Source organism: Desmodus rotundus, chromosome 11, assembly GCF_022682495.2.
Source record: "Desmodus rotundus isolate HL8 chromosome 11, HLdesRot8A.1, whole genome shotgun sequence".
Classification (NCBI taxonomy): domain Eukaryota; kingdom Metazoa; phylum Chordata; class Mammalia; order Chiroptera; family Phyllostomidae; genus Desmodus; species Desmodus rotundus.
In genome coordinates, this window is record NC_071397.1 from 16570249 (window position 1) to 16588498 (window position 18250).

Consider the following 18250-nt stretch of genomic DNA (forward strand, 5'->3'; position numbering starts at 1 on the left):
TTTGAGTTGATTATTTTTTCCCTGTGTGGTATAAAGCAATGCCCAACTTTATCCTTTTTTTATCCTTTTGCACGTTGATACCCAGTTTCCCCAGACCATTTGTTGAAGAGACTCTCCTCTCTCCATTGTGTGTTCTTGGCTCTCTTGTTAGCATCAGTTGACCATATGTACATGGACTTACTTCTGGGCTCTCTATTGTGTATCATTGGTCTGTAGGTCTGTATTTATGCAAGCACCATGCTGTTTTATTTACTAGAGTTCTACAATATATTTTGAAATTTGGACAGTTGTGGCCTTGATGCCTCTAGTTTTGTTTTTATTTTTCAAGATTTTTTTGGTTATTTGGGATTTCCTTATGGTTCCATATGAATTTTCTAATTTTTTGTAATTCTATAAGAAATGTTATTGGGATTTTAATAGAGATCACATTGAATATGTAGATCATTTTTGGGTAGTATGGACATCTTAAACAAAATTAGACAAATGGTATAACATCAAACTGAACATCTTTTCCATAGCAAAGCAAACAATAAACAGAGTGAAAAGGCAAACTATAGAATAAGAGAAAATATTTGCAAGCCATGTTTCTGATAAGGGTTAATTTCCAAAACATATCAGGCATTTCTACAACTTAAGAGCAAAAAACAAACAAATAACCTGATTAAAAAATAATAACTTGATTAGACATTTCTCCAAAGAAACCTTACAAATAGCCAGCAAGCATATGAGAAGATGCTCAGTATGAGTAATCATCAGGGAAATGCAAATCAAAATCACAATGAGGTAATATCTTATGCCTATTAGGATGGTTATTCTCAAAATACCAAAAGACAAGTGATCGTGAGAATGTAGAGGAAGTTGAACTCTTATAGGAACTCTTCTAAACTGGTGGGAATGCACAATGGTGCAGTCACTATGGAAAACTCTATGGATATTACCCACAAAATTAAAAATAGAGATGTGAACAAGCAAGCTCACTCTGGGTACTTTTGCAAAAGAACCAAAATCAGGATCTCGAAGAGATAGTTGCACCCCACGTCATTTGCAGTACTGTTCACACTTGCCAAGATATGGAAACAATCTAAGTGTCAATCAGCAGATGAAGAGGCAAAGAAAACATGGTGTGCATAAACAATGGAATATTATGCAGCCTTTAAAAAAAGAAATTCTGAAATATGTGACAATTTGGATGAACACTGAGGACAATTATGCCAAGGAAATAGGCCAGTCACCGAGGGACAAATACTGCAGGATTTCATCTATATGAGATATCTAAAATATTTAAACTTTACAGAAGTAAAGAATAAAATGATGCTTGTTTTTTTTGTTTTTTTTTTAATTTTCACATGCACGTGGTCCAGGGAAAGTGAATGAAGCTAAGCAGTGGTACTGGAACTGCACAGAAAGGTAACAGAAGACAAAGGGGGAAAGGGAAAAATGAACTTGAGGGTCTGCTTTGGGCCAGGGGCTTTGCATTTGCCATCACATTTTTCAACTGGCTCATCACTGAGAGCCAGTGTTTCTCCATAGAAACCGCCTTGTACGGGTGACCTTGCTCCCTGGGTCAGTCCATGATACTGTACCAAAAAAATCATTTGTCTTAGGGGACATGCTCTTTTCTTTACACCATATTGGGGATATGGTTTGACAAAAATACACCCTCATCACTCAGAGGATAGGAGGAGGGAGGGAGGTGGTTCCTGAAGAATTTACTGCTAGCCAAAACTTTCTTTTCATAGACACTGGCATTGTAGGGTGTGTATAAAGGATATTTCTCTGAAATTACTATAGATACTGAGCATGACCTTGCTATGAGTCCCCAGTGGTTGCAAACATTTTCTGTGCAGATGCAGTAGTAACAGGGCTCTCAATGTCACAGGTACCTACCTTTCAGCACTGAACCCGATGTTCCTTCCAGGGAAACAGAAACAGCCCAAGGCTCAGATGGCAGCCCCAGGGACTCGACTCTGCGATTCTGAAAACAGAAAAAATAAAAAGGAAAAGTTGGATTCGGAAGAGGATCTGAATTTATCTAAAAAAAAGAAAATTCAGAATAGAATCTTTCATAAAGCATAAAGCACTTCAGTACAAACAAGTAAAGGAAGGAAAATAATAAATAAGCATTTTCTTTCTCACGTTAAGAATATATTACAATTAGCGTATTGCAAGAAGAGAAGGGACATTAGTGCAGAAAATGTTGGGCAAGGCGGTTACGAGGAGAAAGGAAAGCTGAGTTTATAGAGGAAGAGAGTGGCGTTATATGCTGATGGTTAACAGGGAAGCCAAGGTCAACAGAAGAAAGTGGGAGAGAATTTGGTGACTGCCAGACTAGATCAAAAGTGATAGTTTCCAAGTGTGAACTGCAGTCCCATGGCCTTGTCCCTCTGCAAACATCAGAAGATACATTTTAAAAATAAAGAGTGGAAAGTAGATTTACTTATCCTATTTTACTTAGTTTTCTTCCACGACTTTAGTAAATACAGAAAAGATAAGTGGAGTCCGAGGACATGGCCACTGAAATTAGAATTAAGCACTGAACCGTCTCGTTAATGATTTACTTAAACCACATATAAGAGAAACCATTTAAATAACATAAAAGTATTATGCAGATGTGATGGCCCCAATTGCTTCATTAGCATACACAATTACTTCTTCAGATGCAGAGATACTTCTTTGAGAAAGCTAGACTTCTGAAAAGACATGAGAAACCTACTTCAAGAATTTGGTGGGGGGAGGAAAAGTATCAGAAGTGTATTTTCCCCACAATCAAATGCTGGCCATCCTTGCAAAGTGGCAGGCTGTGAAGTGGAAGGGCAGTGACAGCCGTGGTGAGACGTTCTCAGTGCACCAAGTGTCACACGGTGGGCACTCTGAAAATTTGTGTCACAATGACGGAGCCTACCCTGTGTGCTCAGTACCTCTCCCCAGCTTGAAAGATTGTCACCCATGAACAGGTTACCTGCTTGTCCAGGAAAACGAGCTGTGGCTGGATCGGAAGTTCTTTTCCCACTTCCCCATCTGAAGGCTGCACTAGGACTGAAAGAGCATAGGGCCGAATATAGATCGGGTTCCCAGCTTTAAAATTGCTTGTATTTCTGGCACATGTAAAACAAAATAGAATACATCCATAGCATTACACATACCAGTGCTGTGCTATTCTCCATAATACATTATTACCCTTGAAATGTTAGCCTTGGCATCTAGAAACTTAACAATACATTTCATAGTGAACATTACCTTATAGCTGAAGAATAATTATATTTTTATATAATATGTTAGCTTAGCTCCAGTAAACAATGGACTGAGTGTGAGGGGGTGGGGGAGAACCATAAATTATGAACTTAGATGTTTATCAAGTTTATTAATATCAGCCCCCAAAAAGCCCCAATAAGGGAACTCAGAGGACGATACTTAGGCGGTGGGATGTGTTCAGTAGTGTAGTAGTCAACCCGCTCTTCCCCCAAAGACCCTGATTCTCAGTGTTGTCCAGTTTGCATGGCATGAGTAATTTCTCCACAGCTGATTCTGGTTCCAGGATGACATCACTGAGCACCACAAGGAAATGCCCAAGAGCAAGCCCAGCCCAGCGCTGTTTGACGTGCAATGGCTCATTTAGTCCTCACAGTGACCCCCCACATTTATGCTCTCCACAGTGTGCCTGCACTAACAGGTTCAATAACTGTGCAATTCATCGATCAATTGATTTTAAATGAAGGAAGCCCTTAGGGAGAATAATACTTACAATTAATGCGTGCTGAGTACTAACTGTGTACCAGGTACTCTTCTAAGCTTTCCATGTATAAACTCATTGCATCATTAAAATGATATTATGAAGTGGGTACTGTTACTTATATGTGAAGAAACTGAGGTCTAAAAAAGAGTAAAGTAACCTGCCAAAGGTTTTACAAATAGCAAGGTTATGACCAAGGTGTAGAACAGTCAACTAATGAGCTGGATTTTTTTTCACCCCTTTTGAGCACATTAATGGCTGGTGTGACTTAGCAAAAACATGGCATAAACAAAATAAAATGAAATGGTTATATATAATTCATGATACCTTAAAACATCTTTTTTCCTAGAGCTTTGGCATTTTTAATGACTAAGATAGCTGTATTAAAAGAACTATAGGCTCTGGACAGGTAGCTTAGTTGGTTAGAGAGTTGTCCCGATATGCCAAGGTTGTGGGTTCGATCCCAGGTCAGGGCACATGCAAGAATCAGCCAATGAATACATAAATAATGGGAAAAAAAAACAATGTTTCTCTCTCTCTCAAATCAATAAATACATTTTAAAATAACATTATTTTAAAAAGAACATACAGTTTATGGATTATATATCTTTTGCCCCCTTGGCCCTAGTATGTATCACACATCATAGGCATGTAACAGATTTTTAGCAATTAAACAAAAATATATAAACAGACTTTATACATCACCTATATCCCACTAATATGGAGCATCCCCTGATGACTTATCCTCAGTACAGCCTAGGTCAGGTCTAACAAAAGAGGATTAGATTGCAAAAAGAGAAAAGAGGACTATCCTGCCCTCAATTAAATGCTTGTGAGTCAAACACTTTATTCCCTAACCTTTTTTTTTTCTTTTGTGAGGAGAAAAGGTAAGGCATTTATTCAACATGGAAACTGTATGTCAGATAAAGGTGACAACTAGTCCTAAAAAGAGGAAATAGCGGAAGAGCAAATACAGTGGATCAGGAAATACGACGTTTCTGTAGGAAGTAATCTCCCTCTCCCCCGAGAGTCCCGGGAGTGGGCAGAGTAGCCCTAACAGTCCCTTTGGCCATCTACTAGCTAAGGCTCTGCCGCGGTTGTTCACTGGGAATCCAGCACACACTTGTGCAATCATCATTTATTACTTTGTTTAACTTGAGTGGGTGAAGCTCTCTTTTAATTTTTTTAAAGGGACTAATAACTTAAAACAGGTTTTTAAAATCTATGCTTTCAATTCTATTCTTCTATGGGTCCCAGGCTATCGGAAAATTCTAATGTTGTTTCCAGATCTATTTCTCCCCTACCTGGTCCTCAACTGCTTTCTGATGCAGGACCGGGGTCAGGCCAGCTGCGTGGGTTACAGACACTGAAAGGGCCCGTCAGAGACCTCGACAGAAGCACATTGGCGTCTGGAGACGAAGGGACGGGAACCAACTGCCTGCACACCCGCTGAAAGGCCTCTCCCTGACACACTTTAAAGTTTATTGTGAGCAAACATCTCTTATTAAATGTAAACAGCATCTCACTGGAGGTCAGAGACTTGCTGCTACAGCATATCCCAAGGTAATACCACTTTAAGCTCCACATAAACTCTTAAGCAGTTTCTATCCTAAAACCTGACCGTAGGTGGTACAGTTTTTTACGATATGTTATAATAGTGCAATAAATCTGTTAGCTTAAAATCGAATCTCCGTGGCCTTTTAGAGAAATCATCATTAAATGCAGGGTCCTGTTAATGATGCCATCGAAGTGAAATTGTTTAATCTGCTAAGGGGGTGAAAGGTCACCAAATGAATTTTTTATAATACATCAACTTGACACGCAATAGGGAAAACTGTAATAGATAAAAGCAAAGGAAAAGGGCACTGTCTTCTTCTGATAGGTCAATAGCAGCCAAGAGAGTCACTCATCCACTTTCCTTTCACGATGGGGCTCCTTTTGCATTTAATATGGACACCCAATTAATACCTCAGCACCACAGACAACCTCATTTTAGGTGACTTATAGCAATTTCTCCCCCTTCCCTGAAATGAAAGTGATCACAATACATCATAGCATTGTGCGAATTAACGTTAATTGATTCAAGTTACCAAGCAATGATGGGCCACTTATATAATCTAGGCGTTATTGGGTGCTAGAAGGGATAGAGGGAAGATTAGATTCCAGTGTCCGTTGCTGTGACGACGGGAGTCACCTGATGCCTTGTTAGACAGTTGTAAGGTTCTATTGCTGGCCCCAGTGGGGTCGTCAGTAAACTGGAGTGATGTCCAAACATCATTATACGCTGCTCCGATATTAAAGCAAAGGGATTAGCAACTTATTGCAAGCAACCTGGATTTGTCATTGTGCTGCCCTTATCCAATTTCCCACTGCTAATGTGACTATAGCCTGCGGGCAGAAAGACCTACAGCCAAACTTTAAAAAATGGGGGAGGAAAGTTCCCTCCAACCCTCCCAGTTCTAACCACTATTTAACAGTTTCCCATACCCAGTCAGATATGTGAAAGAATCTTTTTCCCCTTCGAGGCTTAAGTGCAAACTAAAAGAAAGATAAGGAGAATATAGAAATTTCCCGGTTCCAAAATCACCACAGTGCACTTCAACCTTTGCTTTTCAATTTGCCAGATTGACCCATAAGCAGATCCGAACTGCTTACTGGTAAAGGGGTGGGTGGAGGTAAGGGAGGGGGGGTAGTTCTATTTGCATGGGAAACCCAGTAAACAAATAAACAAATAAATCCTATTTGTGAAAGCTCGTTCTGGGCTAGACCTACGGGGAGAGGCGAGGGAGGGAGGTTAGGGGTACTTTTGCACCCCGTCTTTAACATTTGCCTCTTCAAAGTTACTAAGTCAGGTTCCTAGAAAAGAGCCCCATGTTTTAATTAAATGTTTCACGGTGTCCTGAGCACTTTCAACCATTGTTAATTTAAATTGGCTAGATAGGGCAGAATCTGTATGTGCCAGGAGGGAACTTGAATTCCCAGGGGGTTTGCAAGATTCTGTAGTCTGGGAGAGGGAAGTAAGTTCTCTAGTTAATTTAGTTTAACACACTTGTGTTAGCCCTTCTACTATGTACACACATTGTTCTAGGCACTGGGAGATATGCAAAGATAAATAAACACCATGAGCTCTGTCCTTCAGGAATGTTCTTTTGTATGATTGACTTTACCAGCTAACTTTCAGAGTCTGTAAGGTATGAATGACTTCACTGGCTAACTTTAAAAATTGACACATACCATTTTACTTATACAGTAGTCCCCTCTTTCCTACAGGGGATACGTTCCAAGAGCTCCCAGTGGATGTCTGAAACTAGGGATAGTAACAAACTCTACATCTCCTATTTCTTTTTTTTTATACACATATACCCTTTCACTTACAGGAAGCACTTTAAGTTTTTTCTTTGGCGTATCCAATTTGACACCATCACTCTCTTGCAATTTGGGGTGTTACTTGCAGACAAGCCCTGTAATACTGTGACAGTTGATCTGCTAACCTAGAAGGCTACTACGTAACTAATGGGTGGGTAATGTACACAGCATGGATACACCGGACAAAAGGGTAATTCACATCCTGGGAGGGACAGAGTGGGACAGTGAGATTCTATCATGTTACTCAAACGGCACACAATTTAAAACTTACAAATTGTTTACTTACAGAATTTTCTATTAAATATTTTTGAACCATGATTGATAGCAGGTAACCGAAACCCCAGAAAGCAAAACTGAATGAGAGGAGACTACTATATTTCATAGTCCTTTTGCTCCCTGTGAAACCTAGCCAGATGCCCTTAGCTGCTGCGAACTCCTACGAGACAAGAAATATCTTATGATCCGACTGTTTCCCCCCTGCACTATTACAGCACAGTGGTTCCGGACTGGGCACACTGTAAGCATGCAGTTCATATTACTAGAGTAGCACTAAAATAAATCAGTACCCGCCTTGTACCGCTTCTGCTCTGAGGTTATTAAACTCCTCTGGAAAGCCACCACCTGTTTTGGCCTGGCTAACTTCAAGTTTTGGTACACTCCTCAGTGGGTGTGCTTACTGCTTGCTCTAATACTTACCATGCAGCTCTTGAGGTTCTTTGTAATTACTCATTTTGAGTTGAGATTTGAGTGGCCTGAGGTGTAGGCTGCAGTGTGCCGGGAGTACATGCAGACCCAGAGGAAACACAACACATCGTCCCGCGAGGTCAATTCAGAGGTCAAAATCTATGCATTTTCATTGGTACATCATTTAAAAGAATGTTTTAGAATAAATGGAGCATAAATATCTTATCTGGAGTAATGGAAACTCTGAACACATTTTTAAGATCATGCACAAAATATTCAAAATTTCCTGTTTGTATTAGGGTGTTGACCAGAAAAACAGAAATCATTCAGGATTTTTCCAATTAAAGAGATTTCACATAAGATGCTGCTTGCACAGGAGTATCGCAGTGGCAGAAGAGCCAAGCAGGCTACTTTTCAATATTTGCAACTGGTCCTTAATGTGCATTGGTACTCTTGGGAATATAATGTTAAGTTGAAGCCTTGACCACCTAATACATATTATACAGATCCAAATGCAGGGTCTGGCAGAAGTAACACCTGCCCGAGTGTGGTTGGTAGGGTAATAATATGGGTGTAATAATTTATAGTTTTAATTCAAACATTTCACCTAAAATGTCACATGGTGTGCTTGAGTGTGATATTGTTATGTTACAGAATTACATGCTTATGGTTTTGTAATTAAAAGGGGCGTTATTTTTGTGCCAGATCCCTGTATATTCTTCAGTTGTACCAGAAATTAAATTAATGGTCTAGCAGGTTAATATTGAATTGATGATATCTTTGTAATAGATATAATGAGATTTAATACAACATTCTTATTAAATAGGTGCATAATTGTTTTTGCCTATCCATTAATTTCAAAATGTCTAGACTTTCATATAAGCCATATAAATTTTGGACATAATAGCTATTCAATTAATACTTGGTAAATTTAAAACATTGAAGTGTAAGCTCTCATAAGTCTTTATTACATTTACCTACAACTTCATTGCCTGTACAAATAAACATAAATTACTTGATTTTAAGGTAGTATGTTTCAATTTTGGACTTAGAACTACATGTGTATGTGGGTAGGAAACTTCTGGGTGCAGATATGTCAACAGCAGCAATGCATTACAATTAACGTCCTATTCATAAGGAAAATAGCAGAAAAATATAAATTGCAGAGTAGAATTAAAGATTTAGTGGTTTGGGGCCATTTAGTATAAGAACAATGGTCCCTAAGGGCATTACTGCAGAAACAGGGCTGTAAAATAAATGATAGCTTTGAAAATGGCCATGAATCATCAATAAAAATGTGAATGATATACTTTATTTCCCAAATAATAAGGCTGGGTAATAAGTTTTCTTTTAAGTTTAAGAGATGAAAGCTTTAAAAAATACAGTGATAAAGGAGCAATTTTTAATTAAATGAAAAGTTTGCTTATGCAGAGCATCTCATTTCCCCACAAAGCCACGTATATGAAGTACCATTATGACAATTTTGCCATCCGCCTAACTCAACAAAGTGGTGAATTTGCATGGTAGTAAAAGAAGAAATGGTGCAGAAACATTCTCTGACAGAAAAGCTGGGGTTTTCCCATGAGGGAGACAAGAGGCAAGTGGCCGCACAGGAATCTCTTCCAGGATGAGCATTCTGCCAGTCTGGAGAAGAGCACCCTCCCTTGTTGAAAGTTTTTGCTCTGCGTACTCCAAACAGCTGCTTCCTAGAGAGCAGGTGCCCAGAGGGCACAGAGAGGTTACACAAGAGAAGATGCTAAATGAGGATGAGTACCAATAGACTCGTCTCACCAATTGTCTCTCTTAGTTTTCTTCTCTGTTCTGAGCTGGCTTGAGAGGGTGCTACTTACAGAGAAGAAGGGAACCTAAAAGGCTATTTACATGATGGGCACAAAACCATACAAATACACACTCCCAAAGTGTCACGTTCACCCTCAGTATGTCTGTTTTGGGGGCCCAAAGTTCATGGCAATATCATAGAGAAGGAGCTTTAAGTGAGATAGCATATTAGTTTACCATTGCTGCATAACAAATTATCCCAATCTTAGTTGCCTAAAATAACACAAATTTATTATCTCCAGGTTGTGGGTTAAGAGTTCAGACAGGCTTGGCTAAGTGTAATGCTCAGGTGAAGGCTTTTAGGAAGAACCCACTTCCGAATGCACTCAGATTGTTGCAGAGTTTATTTCCTTGTGGCAGTAGATCGAGGTCGTTTCCTCGCTGGCTGTCAGCCAATGTTCACTCTGTATTCTTTGAGTCCACCCACTTTTTCTCCTGTGGTCCCTTCCATCTTAAAAGAAGTGACCTTTCAAGTCTTCTCACACTCTGAATCTCTCTGCATTCCTCCTCTGCCTTCTTATTTTGCCACAGCAGGAGAAAGCTCTCCTCCTTTATGGGCTCATGTGTTTAACTGGGTCCACCTACATAATCCTGGATTTCTTTATCTTAAAGTAAACTGTGCCATATAACCAAGTGTATTCATAAAACTGCTATCTGATCATATTCATAGGTTTCTGGGATAGGGCAGCGCATCATTGGGAGGCCATTTTAGAAATTCTGCCAACCGCTAATCGCTTTGGCATTTCAATAACTAAACTTCCATTAAAAATAGATATTTAGCCCGGCTGTGTGGCTCAATTTGTTGGAGCATCATCGTGTACACTCTATTCCTGGTCAGGGCACATGCCTGGGTTGCAGGTTTGATCCCCAGTCAGGGTGTGTACGGAGGCGACTGATCAATGTTTCTCTTTCACACTGATGTTTCCCGCTCTCCTTTCCTCTCTTTCTAAAATCGATAAATATACCCTCAGGTGAAAATGACAAAAAAGAGATATATTTAATTTTATTATATGGCAAAGATATTAATGATATTTTTATTAAGCAGGAGAAAGCAGGGAGAAGAATAAGGAAGAAATTTAAGAGCAAAAATCAAGTGTCTGCTGAAAGATAAAGAAACAATATAAAATGTGTCCTTCCAGGATTCCAGATAAAAGAAAGAATATAGAACTAAGAGTCCCATGGGGAAACCCCAGTTTAAAAAGGACATACTGAACATCAGTTTATCTCTGCTCCTTCTACTCCACTGAAATTATTTAAAAAACTAAAATTGAATAAAAAGTGTGTAAATAGTAGGAGCTCCTTCTTTCTATTAGCCAAGTTCTGGAAGCTACCTAAGTGACCATCAGTAAGTCAATGAATCAAAAAACTATGATATATTTACATGATGGAATACTACGAAGCAGAAAGAAAGAAGGAACTCCTACCCTTTACGACAGCATGGATGGAACTGGAGAGCATTATGCTGAGTGAGATAAGCCAGGCAGTGAGGGACAAATACCATATGATGTCACCTTTAAGCGGAACCTAATCAATAAAACAAACAAGTAAGCAAAATATAACCAGAGACATTGAAATTAAGAACAATCTGATAATAACAAGAGGGAAGGTGGGTGGGGATAATGCGGGGGAAGGGGGAAGGATTTTTAGGAACAACTATAAAGGACACATGGACAAAACCAAGAGGGGGGTGGAAGCAGGCGAGGGAGGTGGGGATAGCTGGGGTAGGGTGGGGAGTGGTGAGGGGAAAATGCAGACAACTGTAATTGAACAACAATACAAGAATTTAAAATAAATAAATAAATAATTTTAGTAAAAGAAAAAAAACTTGGCAAACTATTTAAATCATGACATTAAGTGAAAACTTAGAAGTTTTCTCATTAAAATAGTAAAATAAAATGTGTATAGTGTTCATATTTTTGAATGCTTGATAGAAAAAAAAGGTGTGTAAATAAAAAATGATTAAAAAGCCAGGTGAGAACTGAACTGACAATAGAGGTCAACAATGCTTTGAAAGATGGAAAACTGGTTCATGGAACTGACTTAGCCAAGCAAGTTTGCTGAAACCCAGATGCCTCTGGAGGAGGATGAAGCCCAATTCACTGTGCATTATTTAATTAAAACATACGTAGCATTCTATTTCTCCCTGGACAGCAGAAGTTGTAGCTTTTCCAAAGCAGGAAATACTCCCCTTGAAAAGTAAATATTTAATATGGTCTCGATTTGTTGAATGCATACAATCCCATTAAATTAACAAGGGTGAACCACTCAAGAATATCCTTGGTGCTTTTCACTGAAAGCCCTGTGCTGTCTCAAGGTCAAGTCATAAGGTTGTTAATGTCTGATCAAAGTCAAAAGGACAGCACTGGCCTTGGGGCTTGCACAGGGCTTCAGGGTTGTTTAACATACTGTGAACTTCTTAGGACCATGGGAAGCCTTGCTAATTCTCATTCAATTCCTTAGGACATGGTATTTTTCATTCTGCAGAAATTTATTCAAATTTACTTAAGAAGCAACCTTTCCTTATCTTCACATTATTTGCTTTTTTTGCCTTATGTCTAGATTTTTTTTCTTAAAATGCTAAAAGAATAGGGAGAAATGAGGGATATAATATACCCCAACAGAAAATTGATGCAATAATATACATGGCTTCTTATTAAATCAGAAATATCTGCGTCAAAATTGAAAACATCATGGCTACGACAGATGGGGGGCAACAAAGGGAATCTTTTTTCTGAAGCTATCGCACATCCTTATGGTAGAATGATATCCCTACACGTATGCGCATGTGCCTACCCTTGTGCTTAGGCTACTCTCTTTCCCGGGTTCCTGTTACAGCTCCATTGCTTCTACTCTGACTTTTCCCTCCTTCTAGTTAAAAACTAAATACCCACTGAGACTTTATATTATATATATATGAAGTTCAATATGGATTCAATATTGAATATTCTATGTTCAAAAATATAATATATACTACTATAGAAATATGTAGAAATACAAACATTGGTCATTTTAAGTGGCAACCTATTAGGAAAGCTCAGTACTGTAAAATCTAAATAAAATTTAGCAATGGACTAGCTCCTTTTCTCCTTAGTCACCCACACATATAAGAACTGAGTAGGATCTAAATGAAATTGGGCTAAAGGAAAGAAACCATATTTAAACATAAGCTAATATACATCAGCATAATTTTTTCAGATTCCTGATTCTTATATTATCATGCATAATATCATAATAACATCAATAATATGGTGAAGGTCTAGTGGTTGGTAAAAAAAATATCCAAATTGAATAGATTTTGCACAATCATGCAACCAGGAATATGTTTTAATTCTAAGCTGGTAAGTCACCAATTCTTCAAATCAACCAGAATCCAGAAAAAATTGCTTGAGTTTTCTTTTTATATCTTCTATACACATTAATGTACTGTAGAAAAGAAGAACACTTATCTCCTTTGTAAACATATAAAATATAATACACTAAGCTTCCACACAAGTATGTTGCCCTGTTTATGAAAAGGCAATCAATGTATTAGTTGAATATGCCTCAAAATGTAAAGATACTACTTTTTGCTTTGCTGTTTACAGTAAGTTGCACATTCACTGGAGATAATTGTACAGAAGTAGCTAATATCCATTAAATAGTAATGGGTATTACTGCTAATTTATTAGCACTACCACTTATAAGATGAAAAAGCAGTTAACAAGAGAATAATCTAAAAAAATATGAATGCTCTGAAATATCATTAAGTAACATAGCTCAGAATCTAAATAAGTTTACCTGTTTCAAGGGACCCAACATCACCTCAAAATGTGCATGGGTTTGAGCTTATTTTCCCAGTGGCAAAGACAAGTTTACAGGGAATATCCATGTTGCCCAATTTGAGCCCTCTACAGCCAAGCAGCATGCATGTATGAAGTGGTTAGTGTTAGACATGTTTTCTAAGCATTATGACAAGCTCATATTGTCTCTCAGTCTGGGATATCATTTTTGGTTCTTGTATCTGCTAAAAATCGTAGCTTGGAACTTTGAGCAGCCTTGTCCCCATGGCAGATGGCTTAGATGAACCTGAGCTTTATTCCTTGGCTCACTAGTCTATAAAATTGAGAATTATTTACCCTTGCCTCTCCTTAACGTGTGCTTCACATACTTCATTTACTAAGCTCAGAGGAACATTCAGGTAAACTTACTTCTGAAATGTGTGTTGAACAGAACTCTAAGGGAGAACTTCAAAATACAAGCTTATAGACTTAGAATACACAGCATAAAGGACTTTACAGATCCTACATGGGTCTGTGGCAGAAACATGTTTGGCCTCAGTGATGCTCCTGCCTCACACAATTTGACAAAGGCGTCCTTTCACAGCTTTAGAATCCTAGGTTAAATCGAGCCCATCAGGGTCACTGCTTTAGCCCAGTAAACTCCCGATCATCCCTCCAACATGTTCCAAAGTGTAAGTCCTTCCCCAGTCCTTATGGGCAGAATTATTATCATCCCCCTCAGTACTGGAGTTTTAGCTCACAGCCCTATGGACTTGTGATAGGTCATGTTTGTGTTCATATCTATTTCACCTTAGCAACCCCAGAATCTAGCCCGCTGCTTAGGTTCATTACATGAATAAATAAATAATCAAGTAAACTGAAAATAAGTTGCTTTAGAAAAACCTCTTCCTACATGTTTTTCACCTTAAGGTACCAAAATATAATTTCTTCAACCACTGAGGGAATAGAACAATCATAAAAAAATATAGATTTAATAATGAATTTTAGAATTGAGAATTTAAGTCTATAAATGGCTCTTTCAGTTTCTATCCTTACTTTAAGAAGCAGAAAAGTTATGTGATTCAGTATAAATAGATTGACATTTGCAATATGCACCCAAGAAATCAGCCCTAATTTGAAGGTTATTATAGTTAGTACTTACCCATAGCCAATGACTCCCTCTGAGTGAGTCACCAGTAAGGCCCCAATAGTAATATTCAGAACATTCTCTAGTACTCCAGTCTGTTGAGCAGTGATAATCTGGTGAGCCAAATTCTGTAGTCTGCTACTTGATAAGGATGGAATCAGTCCAGTGCTGCTTACTGTTGGCAGGTCACTGATTTCAATGACCATCACTTTTGAGATAGTTTCTGTGGTGGTTGGCGGTGGGAGTTTATATGAGTTCATCTCCATCATGAGAGGTCTACGTTGACCAACTCTATAATGACTGGTACAAGTCACCGTGGGGCAATTGCGCTTTCTTTTTGCTCTACGGTCAGCAATGGCCTTTAAGATTATTTCATTGCCAGGCATGTCATAAATAAATCTTATTTGGTCTCGGCTAACCTGCAAGAAGTCAGTTAGTCTTTCAAGCGTCATGATTTCCCAGCCTTTTTCTAGCACTGAAAACATCACAGTGAAGGCCAAATGAATGGAAACTCCTGAGCGTATTTCAATGGGCTCCTGTCCTTGTAGAACAACATACAAGAGGTTATCCACGATGCTGAAATAGTTGGAACCAATAGGCTCATCCAGCAATGAGGAAGTGGGTTGAACCAGAGTAGGTGGAATGAAACTCTCCCCTAAGAAAACATGGGGACTCTGGAGTTCATGGTAGAATACGGCTAACAGAAGCTTGGAGGCGCTTTTGTTCCCCAAAAGAAAAAAACGCAAAACTTGAGGTGTCTGATCCACAAAGCAGACCTTGGTGGTTTCCCTGGTGGGCAAAATGGAATAGAAAGTAGACTCAGACCCTGAAGCAGAGCAGGGAGTGTTGGCATTCACACGGCTAAAGATGTCAACAAAACCACTAGTCACAGATACAACAGGATATAACTTCCTCATTGTCCAAGAGGCATCAGCATTGTCAAGAATTAAGATCACTTGGTCAGTCTGTTTGCAGATGTAGCCTTGTATCAGGGGTCTGTATGTGCATTTCTGTTCTTCTCTAAATGTACCTATAAAATAAATGAAAGTAAACAGGTGGCATATGAACCACAATCTCCCAAAGATGATTTGCAATTCATCACTTTCATCATTATCTGTAACCTTATGAAATATTTATTGAGCACTTAGGTGTGCTAGATACCGAGAATGTAAAGGAATCGGGCAAAATGTGAAAGATACATACACTAAATAATAGCTATTTAATATAATTTAAATGTCTATGTTATATATGTAATTTAAAGTTAATAATAGTTATAATAGCTAAGTGTAAAAACAGTGAATAGATAAAATAACTAAGAAAAAAAGAATAACTACTAAGATTTCCATAATGAAAAAAGAAAAACAGGAGAGCATGGAGTAATACTTGAGTCAATGGGTAAAGAAGTAAATTAAGGGAGCTGGAACAGACAATGTACACAAGTGTATTAAAAATGAAGAGGTATGTTCTGACCATATTGTGAAAGAGTTTTCATGTCAGACTACAGCATTTTCTCATACTTCCTTTCTCTCTAAAAGAAGAGTAAAGAAATACAAGAAGAAGAAGAAAGTAATAATTTGGGAGGAGTAGAAGATAATCAAGGCTAATAAGAATATTTTAAAAAAGCATTATCCATTAATCCCACCATTCCTAATCCTCCTGTCTATGAACCTAGAGTAGCTCTTGTTCTGAATCCACAGAAATGTTTTATCTTCCAACAAAGAATTCCTTTGATTTAAAATTGATATTCACAAAATCTTCTTTTATTGTTTTATAGATATGTATATTTGCCTTATTGTAAATTCATCAAAGTTGCTTAAGGATTGGAATAGCAATAAAATCTCAAATTATTACTAATACAGGATATTCTAAATTTGACCATGATCTGGCCTCCTCCTACACCCTTCCTTCCATACGATATGATTAGAAATCTGTGCTAAAGTTGCCAATATATCAAAAAATTTAACTACCAAAATGTGACTTCAAGAGTAGGGCACATGGTTTACTTGTGCCTCACAATAACATCAACAGCAGTGAAAATTATAGGGGAAATTGTTAAGTATTTTAAACTAAATGATAATAAAATTTAGCATATCAAAATTTGTGAGATACAGTAAAAACAGTACATTGAAGGAAATTTATAATGTTACATACTTAAATTACAAGAAGAATTGTCTAAGAACAATAACTTATACCACTACCTTAAAAATTTAGAAAAAGAACAAAGCTAACCCAAAGTAAGTAATAATAAAGGAAATAATAAATAAAACAGTAGAAATCAATGAAAAAGAATAGAAACAAACAAAACCAGAGAATGTGAGCAAAGCTAAAATGAGTTCCTTGGAAAATATCAACAAATTGAATAACCTCTCACTAGACTGTTCAAGATAGAAAGAAAGAGAGCACAAATCTCCAATTTCAAGAATGAAGGCCTACGGACAAAGATTGAGACTATTAAAACTTTATGCCAACAAATTCAACAACTTAAATAAAATAGATAAATTCCTTGACAACTGGCATAAGATAAAACATAAAATTTGAATTGTTCTATGTCTCTTTAAAAAACTGAATTTACTAAGTTGAATACTAAATTATTAATTTAAATAAAGATTTAATTATCAAATATCAAAGAATAGTCACTTTTATACAGTGTTTTTTTTCTCCCTATAGTCCTATAATACAGAAATGCTGATGCTAGATAAAGTACCATCTCTCAAAGCATGAAACCAGTATGAAGACATGAACTAAACAGCCAAAGAGAATTATTTGCATGATCTTAATAGCACAATAGCCATTGTGCTTTGAGACCCTAATGCACAAATCTCTACTACCAGTGGTACATCCTTTCCAAATGAGATAGTTCCCCTTTTCTAAACTCTACAGCTCACTCTCTCTTGCACACATTTTTTTCCCAGCCATGTTGATGCCATTGATCAATCACACACATTCCATCTGGTTTTATAGATCTCTGCCTTGTTCTTCCTTCTCATGCAAAACACATAACATCTTTTTTTTTAACCTTTTTTATTGTTGTTCAAGTACAGTTTTCTGCCTTTCCCTGCCTCCCTTCTCCACCTCCCCAGTCCTCCCCACCTCCCTCCCCATTTCCATCCCCCCTTGTTATTGTCCATGTGTCCTTTATAGTTGTGCCTGCAAACCCTTCACCCTTTCCCCCTATCATCCCCTCCCCTCTCCCCTCTGGTCACTGTCAGTCTGTTCTCAATTTCAATGTCTTTGTTTATATTTTGCTTACTTATTCATTTTGTTGATTAGGTTCCTATTAAAGGTGAGATCATATGGTATTTGTCTTTCACTGCCTGGCTTATTTCACTTAGCATAATGCTCTCCAGTTCCACCCATGCTGTCACAAAGGGTAGGAGCTCCTTCTTTCTCTCTGCTGCATAGAATCCCATTGTGTAAATGTACCATAGCTTTTTGATCCACTCATTTACTGATGAGCACTATGTTGCTTTCCGCATTTGACTATAGTAAATTGTGCTCCTATGAACATTGGGGTGCATAAGTTCTTTTGGATTGGTGTTTCAGGGCTCTTAGGATATAATCCTAGCAGTGGAATTGCCCAGTCAAAGGGCAGTCTTCTAAAGTGACTCCTATAGACTGCTAAACTCTTGGAACTGTCCATAAATAGAATAATTATTCTTTTAGTTAATATGATTGTCAATTATTCCCTGCTACTAACTGACTATATGTACTTTAATAAACTACATT

The 18250-nt window shown here is 37.9% G+C and overlaps 1 protein-coding gene across 2 annotated transcripts in view; it reads right to left on the minus strand.

The window, feature by feature from the left end:
* Positions 1 to 18250, minus strand: part of PKHD1 (PKHD1 ciliary IPT domain containing fibrocystin/polyductin) — a 447336-nt gene that overhangs the window by 31257 nt on the left and 397829 nt on the right. For both annotated transcript variants that reach the window (XM_024558059.3, XM_045193323.2), the window contains 3 exons: positions 14540 to 15554; positions 2960 to 3095; positions 1888 to 1975 (listed from right to left, as the gene is read on the minus strand). In XM_024558059.3, coding sequence (XP_024413827.2) covers positions 1888 to 1975; positions 2960 to 3095; positions 14540 to 15554 — 1239 coding nt within the window. The remainder of the gene's footprint in view (positions 1 to 1887; positions 1976 to 2959; positions 3096 to 14539; positions 15555 to 18250) is intronic.